The sequence below is a fragment of the Amblyomma maculatum genome, chromosome 1, assembly GCF_055883805.1.
Source record: "Amblyomma maculatum isolate TAMU_Amacu chromosome 1, ASM5588380v1, whole genome shotgun sequence".
In the NCBI taxonomy this organism is placed as follows: Eukaryota; Metazoa; Arthropoda; class Arachnida; order Ixodida; family Ixodidae; genus Amblyomma; species Amblyomma maculatum.
Window position 1 is genome coordinate 235,942,108 of NC_139344.1, and position 23,592 is coordinate 235,965,699.

General features: G+C 43.7%; 1 protein-coding gene across 1 annotated transcript; it reads left to right on the forward strand.

The window, feature by feature from the left end:
- Positions 1–695: 695 nt before the first annotated feature.
- Positions 696–22,185, forward strand: Pfdn4 (prefoldin subunit 4). Its single transcript, XM_084590618.1, has 4 exons — positions 696–837; positions 7,782–7,886; positions 13,420–13,486; positions 16,623–22,185. The coding sequence occupies exons 1-4, from the start codon at positions 811–813 to the stop codon at positions 16,823–16,825; spliced, it is 402 nt and encodes a 133-aa protein (XP_084446744.1). The 5' UTR covers positions 696–810; the 3' UTR covers positions 16,826–22,185.
- Positions 22,186–23,592: the final 1,407 nt, after the last annotated feature.

Here is a 23,592-nt window from a genome sequence, read left to right on the forward strand (position 1 = left end):
CACAGCTCCTTTCGGATGGTGTCCTTCTCCGCCCGGTATCTATCAAGAGGTCGACATGGTTTCCTGCACGCGACTACGCATGACAAGCTTGTGACAAGTGCTAACTAACGAATAACGAATGATAAATGTGCTCAGGTTTCGATTCCGATAATTTAGGCAGACGTAGTTTTCGCAAAGCGTTAAGACTTGCGCGCTAAGAAAAGACGAGCTGCAAATGCATCACTGCTCTGTAAACATATAAAAAATGAACTCTTATCTACATTTTGAGCGTACACAGAGGCCTATGAACGGAGAGTTATGAAAGGTTTAATGACTGTCCAGACGATATCTTCAGTCTGCTACTCGGCGTAACTCGGACAGGTGGGCCTCTTGGCCTTTTCATCTGCTCGGCGATGACCGCGCATGATCCGCAAAGAGAGTCGAATCTGACAGTTGATTCCAGGCTTAATAGTTTAAGTACAATGGTGTACCGCGAGCACGACTTCGATGCTCATCGGCGCCCCCGCGCTGCGCGATAGGCGACACCCGTCAGAAGCTGTGCCGCCGCATCAGTCGCATGGCCGCATTGCATCGCCTCGCCTGAAGGGCGACGACGAAGTAAAAGACGAAAAGCCCGCCAGCCCGCCACGATTCTGGGGACAAATTCAGACTCAACTAAGGACATAATAGTCAACATTTAGGTACTTTGAAAAAACGGCGTTCAATGCGTTTGGGGAACTCTAGGGACAAAATTTAAGCCGAAAAAACTCTATTCATGGCTCGCCCTAGAGGCCCTACTCCCTGCTCTTGCCATAAAGGGTGTTCCTGAAGATGGCAGCTTCGTTGCGCCGGCAACCTGTAAGTTCCAAGGTTAATATATTTATTATTTCAGTATTACATTGCTGCCCGAGGCTCGAAAAGTGTAAAGGTTGTGCTGATGTCTTGGCACATGCTGTTTTTGTTGCATATATGTGTTTATATTCACAAGATGCCGAAAAGTAATCTCAGCCGCATGCGTGGCGCAGCATTTCTAGGTTGATTATCCCAATTTCTCGAGAGCTGCACTTATCTCATTTCATGGCTACACTAATCACGTTAAACTAGAAAGGCGGATATATCCTCCGCCAGACAAGAAACTTGACAAAAGGCAGGAAGTAATCTGGCGTCGGCTCCAGCCGCGTGCCTTCTTCAACCCATCTAAATTATCACATGTACCCACCACAATACAATCCAAATTGTAAATACTGCAGCGAAATAGCCGGGTACGATCATGTATTATGGAGCTGCAAAAATAGCGCCGCCACCGGCGGACCTACTACCAGACCCGATGACACAACATATTATGGAGCTGCAAAAATAGCGCCGCCACCGGCGGACCTACTACCAGACCCGATGACACAAGTTCGGGCTGCTGAGTGGGCTCATAAGGTCGCTGAGAGCAACGGACTTGAGGCCATCGCTCATTGCTGACAATAAATGTTTTCCAATCCAATCCCACGCTTCTGGGTGGACACCTAAACCGTCGCCTGAACTGCTTCGTTGGGGAAAAGGAGGAAGGTCGGTTGGTTGGTTGGTTTGTTTGTTTGTTTGTTTGTGGGGTTTAACGTCCCAAAGCAACTCAGGATACATGGACTCGACAGCACCGGGTCGAGTAAGTGTCGAGTAAGTGAGGTCACCATTACTCGACCCGATTGGTGTCTACACGAACTCGCTTTCTAGCGAGTAAGTATCGCAGCGGCGCGTAGCGTCGAGATTTGTAGTTATTGTGCAAATTTTTTACTCGTATTTGATTCCGTTGTCTTTTACTATTGAGAGCTTCGATTATTCTTTTTTATCATTGATGAGGGCTAAAAAGCATTCAACTTCGCTGACGCTCATCGCCGCTCCGGTTGCTTTTTTATCCCTGAGTTCGCCATAACTCGACTCGCTGACTCGACAGCGTCTACATGCTTTTAGACAAGCGGGTCAAGCGAGTTAACCTACCCCCTGCAAGCGAGTTAACGCGACCCGCTCCGCGGCTATTTTACTCGACCCGACTGGGTATACATGAACCCGACAACTGGTTTTTTACTCGACAGGCTTACTCGACCCGACTTTGTCGAGTCCATGTATACAGGGCTAGAGACGCCGTAGTGGAGGACTCCGGAAATTTCGACCACCTGGGGTTCTTTAACGTGCACTGACATCGCACAGCGCACGGGCGCCTTGCTTTTCGCCTCCATCGAAAAGCGGCCGCCGAGGCCGGGGGAGGAAGGTCGGAATGCAGGAGATGCCTTAGTGGAGGGCTGCAGAATCGACCGCCTGGGGATCTTTCACAAGATGCTGAAAAGTAATCTCAGCCGCATGCGTGGGATCTTTCACAAGATGCTGAAAAGTAATCTCAGCCGCATGCGTGGCTATGTAAATGGAAAGGAAAGGAGTAGTATTTTCTACGCTTCTGGGTGGACACCTGAACCATCGCCTGAACTGCTTCGTTAGGGAAAGGAGCGGTGGAATTTTGGCTGCTTCAGAGTCCCCATCTACGTTCTCTGCACTGGCATCAAGTGTGGCGCACTGCAGTGCGTACTGCAGTGTGCTCTGCCCCGCCCACATCAACCCCTCTCACGGCAACGATCGTGCATGCTCAGCGACGAAAAAATTTAGAGGGTCTCTTAATTAACCCCTTAAGGGCCAAATAAATAAAAAATTATGTTCCCAAATTGCCAAATTTTATTAGTTCGTAAAATGCTTCAGTAACGTGTTTGAAACACACACAAAAAAAAAATCACAGAAACAAATTCTGGCGGATAATTACATTTCATTAGTCATTGCCTGCCCCCTCGTGCAATACTCCATACCTTACACCTTTGAGGAGCATTGAGAATTAAAAAAATAAATTCTTAAAAGTACAGATAGTACGAAGTGGCCTAGAATTGCCGTGCAAAAGATGCACCATTGCTTCTAGATGCATTCAAACTAGATGAGACCACTATCTGTGTGGTAGCATTCGAAGCATGGCACTGCGCAGAGGGCCTTCTCGCACCACCTGCACCAGGTCTATCCGGCACCATTCACGGGAGCTCGCCATCGTGTTATCGCTGCTGTTTTCCCACTTCTGACTCGCTGTCGGTAAAAATGTCATCACTATCCTCTTCACTTGAAGAACAAAAAACGGCATCGTCATCACTTGCGCTATCATCCGACGCAGAATAATCTCCCGCACCAGATCCACGCACGCATGATGCCATGTTTTAGAAAACGCGGGAAATGGGATGCAGGAATTCCGCCATCTTGTGTTCAGAATCGCATTCAAGAAAAACGCCGATGATTAGACCCATGCTGCCATCTATGTTTTATGTGGTAAAGTACCGTTTCAAGAGTTGGGCTCTCCAAAAGCCCCTTGAAACATTGGGGAAAAGCTATGATGACCTCAGCTTGTCATAAGCAAAAAAAAGTGCCGATTGCTTGTGACGAGCTGAGCTCGTCATAAGCCCTTAAGGGGTTAAATTAAATGTCTCTTTAGAGGATAATGGCAAAAGCCTACCCTTTTTCTCCTATCATTACCTTCTCATCGTTTTCCTCTTATCGGCGTTCTTTGCAGTACTACATATAATTGGTTTACAGGAAAGGAAAAGCGCACTGTCTGTTACACTTTCTCCAGCAAGTATGAGTTTGGACGGTGCACCATTGCTCCTGTCGTGTGGCATTCCGTCGCACACTTTCATTTGTGGGATTGCAGATGGAAGGAACGCTGGACAAGAAAGAGGGAAAACTTTATTGTTGGGAGTAGTCTTACTGGGTCTTAGTGGAAGAGCCAAGTGGCCGTTCTGGTGGCTTGCGGCGACTTCTTCAGCGCGGTTGCGCCCAATTGTATATCGGGGCTCGCGTTAACGCAGCACTTCCTCCCAGGATTCAAGTGAGGGAGTTTTTATGAGAGCCTTGGGAGGCGGGTCCTCTGAGCAATCCCACAGGATATGATTAAGGTCGGCTTTCTCTCCGCACTTAGTGCATGATGAGCTTATGCTGTCCGGAAATATGTGTGAGTAAACCGCAGGGTTGGGGAAGGAGTTCGTTTGTAGTTTCCTCCAAAAGATTTCTTGTCTTGTTAGTGATTTGTGTGGTGGTGGGTATACTCTACTCTTCTAGAGAGTTTGAAGTGTTGTGTAAGGTCGCTGTATGTGAGCAATTCTTCCATTTAAAGTTCCTCGGCACTAGGTCTCACCGCTTGGGCGACAAAACCTCGAGCGTGTTGATGAGCAGCCTCATTGCCTCGGTTCCCTGAGTAGGCAGGTATCCATACGAGTTCTACCTCTCTGTCGATTCTGATATCCGCGAGGATGTTTCTGGCAGTATTTGATATTCTGCCACGCGAGAAGTTACGTATGGCAGTTTTTGAATCAGTGACAATTATGTCCGCATCAGTTGTTGCGATGGCTAAAGCGATTAAGGCTTCTTCCGCCTGGTCTGAGTAGCGGACTTTGACCGAAGCGGCTGATACGCATTTACTGACGTTACTGTACTGCTTAATTACACAGATGGCAAAGGCACCTTCAGCCATATTGTAGTCCAAGGCGTCGGTATGCACCACCCCATCGTGATTCCGGTATTTTCTGTTTAGGGCCCTAGCTCTAGCTTTCCTCCTGCCTTCATGGAAGGAGGGATGCATGGTTTTGGGCAAAGGTTTCAAGATAATTTTGTTGTGCACTCCTCTTGGTAGTGGTCCTGGGGGGTTGGCTAGTGGTTCGGCATTAATTCCCATGCGGTTGAGAATTTTTCTGCCTGCTTTAGAGTTCATTAGTCTTTGTAGCTGTGCTGTCTTATGTGCTGTGATCAGCTTCTCAACAGTGTTGTGTATCCCAAGTGAGAAGTTTTTTGGTTGAAGTGTTTCTGGGTAGACCTAGCCCAGCCTTGTAGGTGCTTCTAATGAGTAATTTCTCCTTGTCAGATTGAATGAGGCGGAGATAAGGGACTGAGTATGTGAATCGACTTAGTACAAAGGCATGGATAAGACTACCAATGTCAGCCTCTTTCATTCCTCTCTTTTTTGCTGTTACTCTGTTTATCAGTCTAGTGATTTGTTGCACAGTCATTTCCAGCCTGTTGATAGTAACATTGCTCTTCCTATTGCTTTGGATGTAGAGCCCGAATACTCTAATAGTATCGACTGTAGGTATGGGTAGTCCGTGCAGACAGACTTTTATCTCTCCTTTGTCTTACGTTTTCCTTCTCACTGCTAGTAGTTCAGACTTAGGTTGTGAGCATTTCAGCCCAATCTGGTTAGCGTATGACTAGACTACATTCACTGCTTCAAGCGTTTCCTCTATGCGAGCGTCCGAACCTTTTGTTACCCACAAGGTGACATCGTCAGCATATAGGGAGTGTTGAAGATCTTGGATTTCTTCAAGTTTAGGAGGCAGACCTATCAGGACAAGAACGCATCTTACAGAATATGACCGATCTCGTGCATGGGATTTCGTTCCATGAGCCCAGAAAGGCTTTCGCCTTAAAGGGACAGAACACTGGAATTTGGGTCTCGAATTTATTTTGGTGCAATGGAAAGATTGATGTCTAAAATGTTCGATTCCATTACAGTTTTGTTAGAAACGCTGTAGGGATTTTTACCGAGAATTTTTCGGTCAGTGCATGCGCCCGTTTTTATGTAGTCCGATGCTCAGTGGCGTCGCTAGGGTCACCCGCACCCGGTGCGAGGGCGCGGCAGCAGCTCACCCCCCCCCCCCCCCCCCCCCCTTGGTCCCTCCGCAACTTCTTTTCTACCTCCTCTGCACTTGTGCTTTGAAGTCAAGTTCGCTCTGCACCAAACTACACAGTGCGACTAAAGTAGCATATTTTTTCTTTTTAGCCCTTCGACGCAGCGATTGTGCCCCACGGCAGATAATTCAGCAAAACATCACATCAAAAGCACATATTTCCTAAAAAGGCAGAAGCACTAGCACGTGAAAGTTGCGAGGAAATTCACTGAGCAAGCGACTTAAGATGCGATTGCCTAGTATTAGCCCACGCATTGTAGTTAGGTCCCCAGCAGAGCCTTTCACATGCCACATGCATAGGTGAAAGCCTTTTACTTTGCGTTCTCTGCATTTAACTTTTCTCCTCTCCTTTCTTCAAAAGGTGCAAGTTGACTTCCACATCCAGACTGCAAAGTAGCAAATCCGCATTGATGCCATGACAACAGAAAATATTAAGCGCGAAACAGTTTTTTTGAAGCTGGGAGGCGGTGGGCGTCATGCTAATTTTTTTTAAAGCTTTCAGATGTGTTTCTCATTTTAACAATGACTTGCCTTTTTCAGAGAAAAAGGTAAGAACCGCATAATGCACTATGTGAGCACTCTTGGGTACATTCACTCTCAATTCCCCTTTTAAAGTGCCCGGCTTGCTATTGCCCTCCTTCTCATTATTATTATTATTATTATTATTATTATTATTATTATTATTATTATTATTATTATTATTATTATTATTATTATTTCAAATCAGCGTGTATAGTGATCGGACTTGCCATACCACTGAGAAACAGGCATTGTGCCTTTTGGTGGAAGGTTGAGGCGGATCTGTGACTGGGCCGAGGAGAGAGAAAGGCATAGGATCAAGATACGGCGTGGACTCAGACATATATAAACTATAAGGCATGTGTGTTTTCAAGCACTCCTACAACAGAATAGTTCGTTCTGCGAGAAGATCACACTTGCCAGTTAGTGCCTCAGCGGTACCAATGTGGGTCTTTTCGCGTCTTTACACAATAATTCATTTTGCCCTCTGCCCCTTCCTCCCTATCACTGCCCAGCTGCACCCCCTCGCGACGCCACTGCCGATGCTGGAAACCATGAGCAGCGACCGTGATGACGACTGGTGGTCGACAAAAAAGACATACTAAAAATAAAAACAACTTTCACTCGCCAGACAGTAATCAGGCATTTTTTGCGTAGAGTAACTTCCTTTTCAGTTTTACACTCAATGCTGTTACGGCACAAAAAAAATGCACGCCTCATCAACGAAAGTTTTAGTAGGCACTGTCATCGCTTCATTCACGGAATTGCAAACACTATGGCACGATTTAGTGGCAAAACCTAAAAGCATACCTCTCGCGGTGTGAAAGGAGATGTGGTTTTTATTTAAGGATGCACTGGAGAGCGCAAAATATAATAAATTATGACAAGCACTCCTAGAAGAAAAAAAGTAAGTGTGCAGCTACGAAAATTGACGATATTTTGCTGACATATAGTCACGTGGGGTACTACTCTGAAAATAATAGGGTTTCTTCGCTAGATAGCACCCCAGTTGTTTTTGTGATTTTCAATGGCAAATTAAAATTGTAAAGCCTCTTTTCTTTGATATTGTAGTGCTCGATCTGTACTATATGAGGCAAGATCTTCTCATCTCCACAATAATCTCATGACATATTTCTGCCAGTGGTCTGTCCCTTTAAAAGAAGACAACTGAAGAGCATATTGCGTGGAGAAGTAAGACTAATTGCTGAGCTAGCTGGTGCATTTCACAGAAATGAAAACATTCCACAGTGCTGTGTACTATTTTCTTTTCTGTGATAATGTGTGGAATCTATTCATTTTTCGGTTATCATCATTAAATGCGATTCCTGAGTTTCAGTTAAAATAGCGCGTGCTAGGAAACTTGCTACGAAAGCAAAGAAGAAATTTAACTCTTATTGCAAGCACCTAGTCACGGGTACATGCAGTACATCGGTTACTACGGCTAATGAATGTTTATTCCCTGCTGCCTCTTTTATTTGAAGTCCCATCAAAAATGTATGTGGTTTGGTGTGATGAGCATAGGACGCTGCTTTTCAGGAGGGTGATGTGCAAGTCACTGCTAAGGACCAGGAGATGATCAATAATTTCGCGAGGCAAAACGCCAGGCTTGAAGATGCAACAGAAGAAATGAAACAACTGGAGGTATGTTTTGGCGTCAGTAAGCATTGTTTTCTTCGCATGAATCACTTATAAACTTATATTCTGCTGAAAGAATTTATCTTTCAGTAGGTCTTCTGCATCTCTAGTTGCTTACACGATAAAGGAATAGAAACACCAAATTTTTGTTGTGTATTCTATATACGGAATGATGCGCCGCATATTACTGAATAGGACTGGCCACATGGTTTGCGCGAAAAAGCATTAAATATTTTATAAATTTTTTATCCTATGCAGTTTCGATTTCAGCCACCAAAAGACAGCTATGAGGTCGTGTGAGACATAGAAAAACTGCAGCATTTATCGCTGCTTTGTTTATTATGATTCGCATGAATGATACGCAAGCCTGTCCAAAAGTTAACATCATAAACGACTATCAGGTATCTTCATCACTCACATGACCACAGTGCCTTGTGACGTCACAGCCGCCGCTTATAGTGGCTGGAACCGAAGGAACCGAAGCTGCAGGAGAAAAACTGACAAATTATTTAGCTGATGAAAGTGCAGTCACGTGGTGATTTATGTGCGCCATCGTCTTGTGCACTATTTCAGAGAAAACAAAGCACTAGACGAAATTTTTGGTGTGCCTACTCCTTTGACCTTGTTTTGTTAAATATTGCAAAGCGGCTTGGGTCATGCAAATGAAGGTACACCGTTGACACACACTGGGCTGACCCTTAACTAGATTTAGTAGCCAAAAGTTTACATGTATATATATGATTGGATGCGTGACTGATGAAACGAAGGTACCATGCGCAAGCAAAAGAAAAGCGAACTTAACCCCTTTTGGGACCGCATGAGCCCAAGGACGCATGATCGAATCTCGGCTGCGGTGGCCACTTTCGGTGGAGTGTAAAGCAAGACACCTGTGTACTCTGCGATGGCATGCACGTCGTCGGTTTACCTGTTGTACTCTGATGAGCAAATGACTATCGATTGAATTGAGTAAAGTTGTGTATTTTTGCTGGAACTCTCGAAGCATTTAGGACCTATTTGCCAGCACGGACTCACTCGAAGAAACCACGTTCCAAGCGCTACTTGTAGGTCCAAGGCGGTCAGCCGTGACGCCATGGTATAGCTCGGCAACTATTGGTTGGAGGAGGGTCCTTTGATAGATGGATGCCATTTTCTGGCAACACCGACGGACAGACGCAACAACCGGAAGTGGCCATTTTGGTAAAAGTCCACGAGACCGTGAGCACAGAAGAACACGTTTTTCTGTTTCTTTTCTTTTTTTTTTTTTCTTTTCCCGTGTGTGCCGGGACGTCACACATTTGGAGTGATGTCACTGGCTGAAGGGGGGTCCATTGAAGGCTGTTTGCCGCTTTTTTCTTGATCTGTAGCCGACTATAAAAATGACTAAAAATGCTTAGTAATGAGTGGTAATGACTAAAATAACTACTAATGACTTGTAATGACAAATATGTCTAACAAGCACTTGTAACAATTGATTAGAAGGGACTAAAATGCTTAGTATTGAGTAGTAAGGACTAAAATACTACTCATGACTTGTAACGACCAATATGTCATGACTGCAATTGGTTAGAAATGACTAAAAATGATTGGCAATAAATATTAATGACTAAAATAACCACTAATGACTGCTACTACTACTAGGCTTTCACCCTTCTCCTCTTGAAAGATATCTTAAAGAGACCCTGTAATTTTTTTTCTTGTGCTAAGTGATACAATACATTTATGAAAAAGAAAATAAATATGCCTAGACAAAAATTTTGGCTCCTCAGGCTTTGTGACGATAAAGGCACATTCACACTTGGCTGATCCGAAAAAGAAAGTTATTGGGCAAGTTGGTGACGATCTTCCATAGTTGCAGTGCGAAAGACAGAACAGAACACAGCGCTGTGTCCTGTCCTTCTCTCTTTTCCTGTGGGGAGCTCGCACTGAGGCACGACCCGCGCAGCTAGCGATCACCAAAATAGTCCTCCCGAATCTGAAATTAATGAAACGGTGATGGCGCACATGCACTACGGGTGCGCTATGGCATGCACGATGACGATTGGAGTCCATCACGTTTGTGCAGCTCATCGGCATAAGCCCTGTATACATGAACTTCACAAAGTTAGGTCGCATAAGTGTGTCGAGTAAAAAATCAGTTGTCGGGTTCATGTATACATGATGTTACAAAGGGGTGAAGGGCACTGCCATATTGGGCGCTGGGCTGCTCTTGTAGCACAGGAGAGAGTTGACTACCATGCAGCCCAAGTCAAACTGGTTTCTGCAAGGGTTGTGAAACGGTCTATATGCAGTCAGGTATAGTAAAGCAGACGGCGGAGCGGGTCGTGTTAACTCGTTTGCAGGAGTAGGTTAACTCGCCTGACCCGCTTGTCTAAAAGCAAGTAGACACTGTCGAGTCGGAGTCGAGTTAAGGGGAACTCTAGGATCGAAAAGTGTCTGGAACAGCTAGGAGCGTCAGCGAAATTCAACGCTTTCTAGCCCTCATCAATGATTGAAAATAATAAGCAGAACTCTTGACAGCAAAAATCAATGGAATCAAATGCGACCAGAAAGCTTCCGCAGTAACGGTAAATCTCGATGCTAGGCACTGCTGCTATACTTACTCGCTAGAACTCGGTGAGTTCGTGTAGACTCCAAGCGTGTCGAGCAAGGGGTACCTTGCTTACTCGACAGTGACTTGGCCCGGTGTTGTTGAGTCCGCGTATACAAGGCTATAGTTTCGCTTTCCCTAACTTCTCACTAACCCGCGGGTGCAATCAAACGTGCGCATTGGCCAGTCGCGCTGCTTTGAGCGCTGCATGGCATGTCAGTGGCCTTTTCCTTAAAGCGAAAGCTTTGCTACGGCCTTCCGTAGCTTGGTCGATGTGTTTAATGTACGCGAGCATGGCACTGGAAGACAGTAGCTGGCAGCTGACATGGCTGCACACTGACTGGCCATTGATTTGGCTCTCCTTTCATACGGGAGGTTGATATCAGAATCAGCCTGCCAGGACCCTTGCATTCACGTTACTCCTACGACACGCCGGCATGTTCATACGACTTGGTTAAAGTGGGGCTTTATAATTGGGGTGGTAATCTATGCTATCGCATCGTACTGTTAAAGGCAGTGCTCGCTTCTTCTGCTGCTGCTTCGCTTCTACATCGCACACCTGCTTCTTCTTCTTCACACACCTGGCAAACTTCATTCGTACCGGTACATATCTACACAAATATACAACACTGGCTGTGGTTTCCTTGATATTTGCTGACACCTACGGAGGAGTCGCGCGCTTTTCCTTTGTCTAGTTCGGTTTCGTGATGCTGAATCTTTCCTTAACATATTTTTTGTTAGGGGGTGTATGGCATCACTGGTTCTTTCTATGCATATTCTTCCCACTTGCATGTATGTGCTTCTTCCAGTAAGTTTGAACTACGCACTGGTCACGCGCTGTTCATAGTCCGTGCAGTTGAGTCTACAAAGATGGAACCAGCAAAGACAGATGCAGAACAAGACAGAGGAGGTGCACACACAACACCGCTGGGCTTACAACTGATCTCTTCCAAAGAACAAACAGAAAAAATTACAAACACATAATTTCCCTGTGCAGGCATATGCTCTGACCAAAAAGAAATAAGGCATTCTGACAAAGAGCTGAAACTTTTTTTCGGTGATAACTGCTGATGGATCATTTATGCATTTTTGATCATTCTTTTTGATTAAATGTTTCCAGCAGCTCACATTTTGATTTTCACCTGCTGATGATATTGGCATGGCAAAACGGAGGAAAACAGTACTAGTTCTTGACATGCAATGCTAGGTTGCTTCCTGTGCCTGAACCCAGGTTTGTTCGTTGTTTCCTCAGGGGTTCGCTTAGGCATTTTCCGGTTTGGCCAATGTATATTGTGCCACAAGCCAATGGGATAGAATAGACCACACCCACAGCACACTTAGTAAACATCATCTGGTGTATGATTTTGCAAGAGCAAATTTTCCACTGACTGCCAGAGATCTAGGCGCACAGACCTGAAAGTTTGAGAACAAAAAACACCATTGTAATTCCAAATTTTTGGGTCGCTTATCAGATGTCTTATAGAAATATGGAACCATTACAACCTCTTTTCTACTATATGTTTCATAAGTTATGCAGTCTTTGGAGAAAGCTTTCTTCATTTTTCTCCCCAAGGATTCACCCACCACCAGCATAACAAAAGGGGGAAACCTAAAAGCCTTCCACCGCTCAGCCTGCTCTGCAAGACTGTGGTGCATAAAATACAGACATTTTATTCAAAGCATTCAAGAAACACAAATTCGCACTGCTCTGCTTCACCAACTTCAAATGCACTGATTCATATAGCAAAGCACTTTTTTAGAAGGGAAATATTTCCAGCACACGTGCCATCTTGGTAAAAAATTCAATTCTAAATCTAGGAACCTAAAAGTCTTGTCTGGTAAAGGCCAAGCTTTTAGAACAATCACTAAGCACACGTAAGATCTGATCTGCCATGAGAGCAAGCTGGTCATTATCCTTTAAATATAAAACGACTAAAAAGTCATCCACATATCTAAACACCCTGACAACGCGTGAGTCTTGAGGTGAGTCTTGTAACATTGAAGAAGAATTCGCTAGAAATGTGTTACATAGAACCAGCACCACACAGAAGCCAATGCAAATACCACGGTTTTGTACACCAAAGTCATTGTGCTGTACAATTGTTGAATTCAGATATGCCTTCAAAAGTTCCAGCAAAGACTCCAGAGTGATACCACACCTATTTTGGAATGGAATTGTCCCTGTTGTTTCCTCTATTATCCTATGCCTTATGACAAGCATTTTTGTGCAGTGCTCAAATGAATTAAAACGGACAATTTCGAGAAGGTTCCAGAGTTTGAAGCTCACTGGCGGCGAGTTTTTTCCGTGTAGTTGTTCAAAGGAGGTTTCAGAGCCACCCCGATGAAATCCAAGAATCTGGGTAGTAATGCTTTTGTATTAAAAAATAAACTGTGGGTCTTTGCATTTTAGGCAAACCTCTTGTGAATTGAAGTTGGATATGATCCTCTGTAGTCACAAATGTATAGGTAATAAGGGAGTAATTACTCACTGACATCCACTCAAGCGCAGCCATACGGCTACAGAAGAAAGCTGCATAGCTTTCTCAGGAGCTTCGTAGTTAAAGAAAAATTTGTCCTGGCCCGGCAATCAAACCCGGCACCACCGCCTTTCCAGGGCAGTCGCTCCACCAACTGAGCTAACCAGGACGGTCGGCAGAACAGATGGTAACAGAACGGTCGGCAGAACAGATGAGAGCGAATTTCGCTGTATAGCTTTCTTCTGTAGCCCTATGGCTGCGCTTGGGTGAATGTCAATGAGTAATTACTCCCTTATTACAAATCTACTTCACCTTGGGGGATTCCCCTAAATATTCGACCAAGTGCATACTGTGTCACATGTACATAACAGCATACATCAGTGCTACTGAAGAGGCCAGTGAATTTATATTTGCTTTGCATTGCAAGTAATATCGCAGTGAATCACTTACTCTTGAAATTATGTTGCCTTTGCAGAAAGAGTTACGGAACTTGGAAGATGCTGCAGATGAAATCCTGATGATTGAAGACGATGTCCCTATACCATATCCTTAAACTCTTTGCATGCCTTTTGAAGTGTGTTCTGTTCATTGGGCGTTGTTGTTGTGAACATGTGTTTTTTGTATTTTGTGTGCTACCTTGTGAAAATTCCAGTCTGCACTGGTGTCAGTTGCTTGCCTGTTTATCCAAAGGCTTAGCAACAGAAATTGAGTGTACATATTTGCTCAGGAGAGGATTAAGGCCAATGGTAAATACTGTAAGGTTAATCATCATGCATGTTTGTTGTTTCATATTTTGTGCGCTTGCAGCTGGAAGCGGTTGACGGATACTAAAGACAAATTTTGAAGTTGGCCTGTATAATACGGCAGTACTGTACTCTAATCGCAGAGAAACCACCCTCACTAAAAATAGCTTTCGTAAGCTAGTAAATACCAAAACAAAAAACAAAATACAGGCATCTCCATTGCCTGCCAACTTCACAAGTGAGCTACATGCATCAACACTGATTGTTGGGCATGGATTCCAGGGGCTAGGTTGCATCACAGTGCACTTAGGAATGATGGCAACCAGTCTTTTTTGATCAGCATTTCACTAGTTTGTATCAAGTGGCAGGAAATGTTTAAATCTAGCTTTCTCATTCAAAATGCATCTGCTGCTGACAAACTATCAGTATAGCCAGAAAGAGCCAGCGATTCAGTTTTTACTGAGAACTATAAATGAATGGAGTTGTACTCAGTGTACCTTTATAACCAGCCGCTGTTCAGGCAGACTTTATTTTATGCAGCGTGTTTCATATATATGCAATTTTAACTAAGTATTTAAAAAATGTGGTGCAGCGCAGCTGGGTAAAAACCGATGACATAGCGTTTCACACTAAATGACGCTGCTCAGAGTATTTTTAAAATTCTGCTAAATTAGGTATTCAGCTAATGTTGATGATATTTTCTATTTTAATATTACTAATATCTTGTTACTAAACTATTATGCTTTAATATTAGGACCAAACACGTCTTGCAAAGTAGTAGAGGGTAAGAAACAACAAGTTCAATTTTTTTCTACCAGCGTATTTCCCATATGCTTCTTTTTTGCCATTGTTTAAAATAAGTCCACAAGATATGAAAAAAATAAGCCATGTTTGCTCTCTTTCGCACTCACTCAGTGTAGCACTGCCGAACGAATTTTAAATTAATGAAGCATGCATGCTCACTGTCGCAACGTGAGCGAATTGCGCCGCTGTGAACATGGTTTTGAAAGTGTCAGCATGTTCTGCTGGAACATGGAAAGCTTTGATCAGTGGTACTTGATGGGCAAGATTCTGACAGTCTATTCAGATGGAGGATTTATTAAGGTAACACACAGACAAAACAAAATAGGAAGTGGAAGCACTGAAGGTCACATAATTCAGGTTAGCCTCTTTTTTGTGTGTGTGCCATTGCGCAGCTCGTCGAACTGAGTAGTGGCTCTTTACATGGGTACGGTAGACAGGCATGTTTAATTTGTACAAAACACAGTTGAGAGAGCTGTAATATGCGAGGGCATCAGTGCAGCCATGTGGTATGTTTTTGTATATACTCTTGAGCAGTGCCACATGCCGGCAAATAATGTGTCAGATTGCACACAGCTGCAGTGCACATATTTTTTAAATAATTTTTTCCAGTTACATGAAACAGCCCATATATTTTCCGACAATCCAGCAGCACTAACTGCTATGATGTAGCATCTGGCTGCATGTAAGCACTCTTAGTAAAGATAAATTTTGCTTCCCAGCTACTAAATAATAATATATTGTTCTCACTCCTCGCTGTACAGTTGATCCTGGATATTTCGAACTTGCATATATCAAATTATTGCTTATATTGAACTGCCTGAATATCTCTTAACAGTCCCATGCCAAAGTATAGCAGTGCTGTTTGTGATTATTGAACTCCTGTTAACAGAACATTCAATGTCAAGCTGCACACTGTGCCCCTGCAAGGGTTGTTTCTCCTAATGGCACTCCCAGGATGACTTTGTACATGGAACCGGGTTAGCTGAGATTTCTTTGGTACCTGATGGCAGCACTGGCGTTGTGAAACCGCGTGACGAGGTTAACGTTGAGACTACTTGGAAGTGACTTTGTCTGGTGTGCTTGTTTTTAACACAGTGTTGACATCATGCAGGAAAGCTGGCATTTGGTGCACTGGTTGTTGTGCAGTGAAGCCAGCCTAGCTGACTAAAGGCTAGCGGCGACACACATATGGCGTGCGTTGCCTCTGAAGGCGACACAGAAATGAACTGTACCCAGTTTCGAGTTGTTACATTTATAGTGCATCAGCATCAGCAACAGAACTAGACCTCTTATGACTGGCAGTGGCTTTCCCCAAAGCATTGTCCTCTGCAGGTTTGATGCGAACCCCAACTCGTAACGGCACCTGTGCCGTGCAATGAGAGATGTGAGCAGTGTGAGCTCCAATACCTCGATCCGGCCCACAGAGCGGCATGTGAGAGTGCACCAAGTGCACTCCCATTTTCTGAAAGTTAGGTTAGGAGGTATGTGCGCCTCGTGAGGCGGCGCACTCGCGGCGAGCGGTTTGCTGCCAGTATGCCGGCGGGCAGCATGTCGCTGCAGAAAGCGCACCACTAGTGTGGGTAGGCCATATTCACATTTCTGGGTTGCAGAGACGTTCATCTGTTGGCTTGTTGTTTTATATATCGAATCAATATATCGAACTGTGTTATTCTGGTTTGATTGTACAATGCAGATTTGGGCATGCCTAAGCCTTATTGGCTTGTGTGGCAATCGGATCAGTTGAAGGCGTTTAGCACTTACTAATGTTTTAGATCATTCATTAAAAACACAGTAAGCATTTTGCAGTGCAGGCTGAGTAGCTTTTGACATAAAGCTTACGTTATGAGCTCACACATTTCTAAAGTTCAGAATACTAGAAGCTAAGTTTGTTGCAAAGTAATTGTCTTGGCAATTTAGCGAGTTTTGAGACGTGGTTATTTTTAACGGTTTATTCCTGGCTCACGCAGGGGTGCTTTATGGTGCATGTATTTCTGTTGGCTGTTTCGGCAATGCGTAGCTCGCAAGTAGCTCATACTGTAGACTTGCGACACGAGATGTTTCTGATGGACGTCTGTTGCATAACTTCTTCAAGCAGTCAAGCAGTATTTTATCCTTTCCTTAACTGGAACCACATATCAGCTGGGGGAAGTATTTGTCAACCTGGACTCAGAAGAGGCACAACAGATGCTGGAGCGAGAAAAAGCACAGAACAAGGAACGGACTGCGGTTCTTGAAGAAGAGACCCGCACTATTAAGGGCATCATGGCTGAGTTGAAGTCGCAACTGTACAACAAATTTGGAAACAACATCAACCTAGAGCCAGATGATAGCTAACGTGCCCTGCCATGTATATGCAGGTGTGCACCTAACTTAATCAATTGGCTTCAGTGTGCTTCTGCTTCTTGGTTCCAGTTTTTTTTTTTTCTTTATCTCTTAGTGTTAAAGCACTGTTTCTAAGCCATTAATTAAATAGCATGAATATGAGCTGTGCATGTCTACTGAATGAAATGGTGTAATTTTTTTTACAACTGTTTACTGTTTTTTAACTGTTCTAAGCCATTAATTAAATAGCATGAATATGAGCTGTGCATGTATACCGAATGAAATGGCGTAATTTTTTTTTACAACTGTTTACTGTTTTTTAACTGTTTACTGCTGTTTACTGACCGCAGTCGATGTCGCGCAAGTAGCACATCAAGTTGGTGACTACTGAGAAAGGAAACATGCACAAGGTGAAGCTATGCTATTTGTCTACATTTGTGAATAGTGGTAACTTTCTACTGCGCAGCTGCGTGAGACTTCAAAACTGAACAGAATGTTTTCCATTCTAGCTAAAAGCACAGCCCAGTAGTTAGAAGTGCCTACATATCAACGTTACTAGAACCAGCTTCAGTTTAAAAACTGCTCGCCTTGTGCAGCGAGTGGCGCTACAGCCGAACCAGGCTTCATTGTGCCGGCACATTTGCTGGCGGCTGCAGGCGTTTCCGCGGCGCGCTTGCGAATTCAAAGCGCTGGCTTGACGCCATGGAACCCTAGTGGCTCCAGAAATAATACATTTAGTATTCCTATTTCTTTGATTTTTTTTTCATAGTTCGCTGAGCTAACAGATTTCATTCATGTGGGCAGCCTGGTACGCAAAGTTGCCACTGCACCTGATAACGGTGGCGGGAAGGATAGGAAACGAACCACTTTATTATCTCTGCCTACGAGCTATATTTTGAAAGCGTGCGGGTGTCCGTGTGTAAGAGGAGTCTTTTTCGTACTTGAAGGTCCCTCCCTCTTCATGTTACTATGTACACTCAGTCAATGGATGACTAAATCGCGTGCTCAAAGACCCTTTCTGCGCGGACCAGGCCCCCGTTACTTTCCGAAAATTCTAAAAAAAAAAAAGAAAAAAAGGCAGTGTGCTGTGTGAAGAACTTGAAGGAAAAAGAAGACGTACACAGCGCGCTCGTCCACATTTGACCACGCTTCCATCCCCTTCAAGTTGCCGTGCTTTATGCTTACAGCGCAATGCAACACCAACTTGCCTGGCAGCATATGTAGTGCAATTAGTGTAGTGAAAATTATTGCAGGGCAATCGTACTCGTTACAAGTTGTCCAAACGTATATGACGATGTTGTAGCATAATGTTCGAATTTAATCGCAATGAACTAATTACAACAATAGAGAGGTGCAATAATATTCCTCATAAGCTAGCCAACGACATAGGATTTCATGCTGTAGCATAAAGTGAAATTTTTAATCACAGGTAACTAATTAACGTCAACTAAATAAGTCCTGCAGTTAGTCTAGCGCAAGTATACTTTACATAAGCAATCAAACAATATATGACTTAATGATGTAGCGTAAAGTATAATCACAATTAAAAAATAAATATAAATTTAGAACACAATCAGTGTAAAATATAATCACAATTATACTAACAGGTTACAACTGAGAATGACAATTACTCCAGCGCAATCATATCGGCATAAGCTCTACACAGCCACTGTGGACAAATTGTGTACACACATTCCATACACGGCGGGTAAGGAACAAGTAATGCTGCTTATTAAAATTGCCTATTGACCATATGCATGCACGCTCATTTTATTTCACATAACTTAACCAATAACTGGGAATATTCCCTATTGATTCTGACAAATTGCACGATCGGCAGTTTTTCATGCCGCCATTTTCATACTTCACTATTGCAATTGCCAAGTGTGCCGGGGAAAACACGGTTGAATTGTAAAGCCTGCTGTAGAAGCTTTTGAACATGTAGACAATTTGTCTTAACTAAAATGTGCAGAAACATCCAGTTACTAAAAAGCTGGCCTTCTGGCGATTGATTGTTACCACAAATCACGCAAAGTTTACCCGAAAAGTATCACCTTCCCAGTTGGCGAAAATAAGCCAAACATCCCGCGCGCGCTGCTGCTACACCTTAAAGACTTAAGCTACATGTGAGTGAAAAATGGAGCGACGTGACAAGGCGGCACGGCGAAAGCAATCATCGTTTGCTCTGTTGCCTACTTGCAAAGATATACATGCACAGGACAGCGCGAACTGACGGCAATGCGAAATGGCCACGACGCTCTGTGTTGCTGGCATAGTATGCATCCTTCAATGACGTAGTACACCGCAAAACTATTTCCAAATGCAATAACAGTCGGAACAATTGCAAGAATTGAATTATCTTGCGACGACATGCAAAACAAAATGCATTTAGAGCACACGGTATTGAGTTTGAGGCGTTTAACATGTGTTAACTTGCGCTATACAAGGGGTCACGTGACCTTGTGTTTTTTTTTTTTTTTTTTGGTTGAGATTAGACGTTCGTTGAATCCTTGCACCATTGTTGGTACAAAGCTAAATTTACGCAGCAAAGCACAATCATAAGGCAACACTGCAAAAAAATAAAGCTTGCGAAATGAGTGGCAGTGATGTACGCTCAATGTACGCCACTGCCGCTTATCCACTTCATGATAGCGCATGCACTTCCAGGGGAACGAGCGAAACCTTTTATTTCAGCAGATTCGAGCGACAAGTCAATAGACATGCATTTCTGCTCGCACAAAGCCTTCGCACGACGTGTGCCGCCGTCGCGTTCGCGCGAGTTTACGCGTACATGCATGTAGCTCAACCTTAAGAATGGTTGCTTGTAAAATTTTACATTAGTTCCTAACCTTTTTGCGACTACCAAGGTCGCAACTGCTGAAAAATAAAAATCCATGCTTCCATTATTGCTTTAGACAAATTAATATTTCGGAAATCCTGCCCTTCGCCTACCGTGCATCAGCTTTCGCTGCCGCTCCATAGCGTCAGTCAGGAGCCGGTTTCGATTGCCGCGCCCCCTACCCCGGGAAGCCGCCAAGCGCCGCCCACGATGCACAGCGAAGGCGGGGTGTTTTCAAACTGAAGCTGGTTCTAGCAACGTTGCTACATATATACAAGTTGGTAAACAGCTGCAGCCGAATAAAGGGTGACTTGACACTGTTTTCAGTGAAAATTGTAGTTAGTAACAAAATGCAGCAGTCTTGCACTTGCTCGAATTTGTGTATGGGTTTAAATGCTGTTGCCACCCCTTCCAATTCTCCCAATTTTTTTACTGCACTTTCCGATTGTACGGCCCCTTCCCTATATGTCGTCGAAAATTACCTCTGCCTGTGCAGAAATGGTTTTTGTGGAACCGGCACCATGGAATCTGCAGCATCATTAACTTTACCTACAGCAATTGGCTCTGGAATGATCTTCCCGACATAATTTCTATACCTGATCCTGGAGAGTTTTAAAAGCACCTGTGTATGCATTTATCATCTTATTATTGTTCAGAATGTTGCACCAGTTTCACTTGTTCTTAATGGGCCCATGAAAAGCTATTACTAAAACTAGAAAATGTGTATGAGCAATAGGTATTCCATCTACAGTCTCTGCAACGCACAATGTATTAAGCTACCTTCATTAACACCGAACATATGGGCAATTAAAAATGATGCTCTTCCTCTCCCCTTCAACTCAGCCCATGCTGGCGTGCAAGAAAAAAGTTGCGACGGCACCCCATCATGCTCCGTCCTGTCCTTTTAACTTCGTCATCATCAGCCAGATTATACCCACAGAAGGGCGAAGGCCCCTCTTGTTTTCCTCCAATTAACCCGGTCTTGTGCTGGCTGCTTTCACTTGACTCCTGCAACTTCTTAACCTCGTCCACCCAACTAACTTTCTGCTGCCCACTGCTATGCTTTTCTTCCCTTAGAATCCAATTTGTTACCCTAAGTGACCATCACTTATCCTCTCTTCGCACTATGCCCCACCATGGTGGTGCAGTGGTTAGAGCGCTCGACTACTGTGCCCAAGGATGCGGGATCTAATCCTGGCTGCAGTGGCCGCTTTTCGATGGAGGCAAAAATCAAGACGGCCATGTGCTCTGCAATGTCAGTGCGCGTTAAAGATCCCCAGGTGGTCAAATTACTCTGTAGCCCTCCACTACGGCACCTCTTTCTCTCTTTCCACTTTCACTCCCACCTTCCTCCCTTCCCTTACGGCATGGTTCCAGTGTCCACAGAACAGGTGTGACAGATACTGTACCTTTTCTGTGAACCAATTATTATAAGCTGTGAGTAGTACTGGGAAATAGCGTCTTCTTGCCTGACACCTTTCTTAATGGGAATTTTATTACTTTCTGTGCAACCCATATAGATATCTTCTAGTACTTTCAGGTACGGCTCATTTACACCCAGATTTCGCAATTCCTGCTTGGCTGCTGAGGTTCGACTGAGTCAAATGCTTTCGTGTAATCAATGAATGGTGTATGTATAGGGGCTGGTTATTTTCAGAGCATTTTTCTATCGCCTGGTTGATAGTATGGATGTGATCGATGTTAGGATCACCTGGTTGATAGTATGGATGTGATCGATGTTAGGATGTTAGAGTACCCTTTCTGAAAACTTGCTTGATCTTTTGGTTAAATGAAGTGTGAGCTTAACTTTGGAGTGTCCAATGAGCGGGCGTGCCCTCCAAGCCTTAATGAGGTCATAGTTGAGGTTCGTGCATGGTGCCCACGGAGATATGCCACTAAAATTGGTTGCGAGCGGTGAATAAGAGCTTTTTAAAATATCTGTAAATTATAGGCTCCACGCAAACCTTTCAAATTTGACTTCAACCCTGACAAAGACCACCTCTATGGATTTCTTGCATTTTGCAGTAGAATATTATTGCAAGTAGTGTTTCAGGGGCCCTTGAATGTTGTTTTGTTGCTCTTGTTAGCTCTTTTTTCCATATTCACATTTTGTGCCTTGTTTACATTTTCTGTTTTTGTATTCAGTTTCATCCTTGCTTTCATTTAGATCAAAATCTTGTACAGTCTTTATCAAAAATATACAACCCAAGGGTTTTGCTTCTAAGTCCCGTAACTGCGCTCAGTACGCATCTGCACCGTTCGAGATCTAGTAGACAACAAATTTAGTCCCCATTCTTCTCAATGCTTACTTATATATTCCAGTATTGCTTCCAGGGGATTAGTTAGAGTACTTAAAGCGAGCCCCTTGGGCCGTATATTTTTGACAAAGGCTGTACCTTTCATGTATTTGCTTTGTCTTGTCTGTTGTACTGTTACAGTGGTTTATTATTTATGTACCTTTTTGTGTACTCCCATCACCCAATGCTCTTTGGAGCCTGTGAGGTACGAATAAATAAATACAGGGCCACACTGGGATCATCGCATCATTGGCTAAGCAGCCAATCAAAGTCAAATTAAGTCAAAGCCGAAGTAGCTGTGGCTGGTTGCATTTGTTTGCTGTTGCAGCTGCTTGTGTGTATGTTTAGGGTTACTATGCCACCTGATGTGTACGGTTCACAGTTAGAATTCTCATGTGCATGAAGTCGTAGCGTTATCAAAACCTAGGAGATATTTGCAGAAGATTTTGTCAATTTTCGTGCTTTGTGGCATCAAGGAAAGGCAAACATTTTGAAATTTTCACAACTTGTAGATGCAACATCAGCATGTTTCACAATGGCAAAAGCAATTTCAAATTGGAAATAGAATTGAATTTCATTCATCACTGTACAGCACAACCCTCCTGGTGAAGGGCCATCAGTCTGGGCCATGCTTTGAGCAAAACTGCTAATGTATTTTTGAAGCCAGCAAAGTTGCTACTTAAGGCTCCCTGCATAAGGACACCTTGGACACTGCCTGAAAGTATAGGCAAATAATCACCCCCCGTCCCCCCCATTGGTGCAAATGAAAAGTCTCCCTTTTTTTTATCTTGCCAGGTTGGCAGGTATGCCCATGAGAACTAGATGCGAGAGACATTTCAGCAAGATAATGCTTTAAGTAAATACTACTTTACCTTAAAAAAAAGCTACTTTACCTTACAATTACGGTACAGATTACGGTACAGAAATTACAAAACTGAAAATGGATAGGAGACTTTCAGCATGAGTATTCTAAAAGGTCTGCTAAGTAAACATCTATGTCATAGTTTGTGTACAATAGATGCCTCCTAGTTTTAACTGCTCTCGTTCTGTGCAAGTCTTAACCATCCCTTGCCTCCAGCACTTTTTTTTACCTTTTCCCTGTGTGTATTTCTTTACATGTGTGTACATCCACTAGGCCCTTGCTCTGTCCCTTGTGCCCTTTCTTGTAGGGTAGGATTTAGAGTGCCTGCCTTTCTTTCCTTGTATTTTTGCTCTACCTTTGCTTGGCTTGTTGTTTTAGACTTGCGTCTTTTGTGGTGCTTCCATGTGCCCATTATTTTGCTCTGAATGGCCTTCCCAAGTGCTTTATAACTTTTTTCTTTAATCTGAGCTAGAAAGCCATCTTGGTCCAATACCAATTGGTGAGCACCATGAGTATGTACCAGCCACATGCAACCCTATTTGTGGAAGTATAGGTTATGTTGAAGTGCTAGAATGCAATCCAGTCTATACTTATTTTGTGTCTAATTCTCATTCCTATTAGTCCAGGACCACTCTTCTGCCCAAGATATTCCTTCCATTTCTTAAATCTGTGTACCAAATTGTTCCAGTATTCAGCCATGTAAAGTCGCACTGCATCGCTATTTGAAGAAATCCTGGATTCGCTTAACCAGTTTCATCAGCAAGCTGCCAAAGTTCAACAC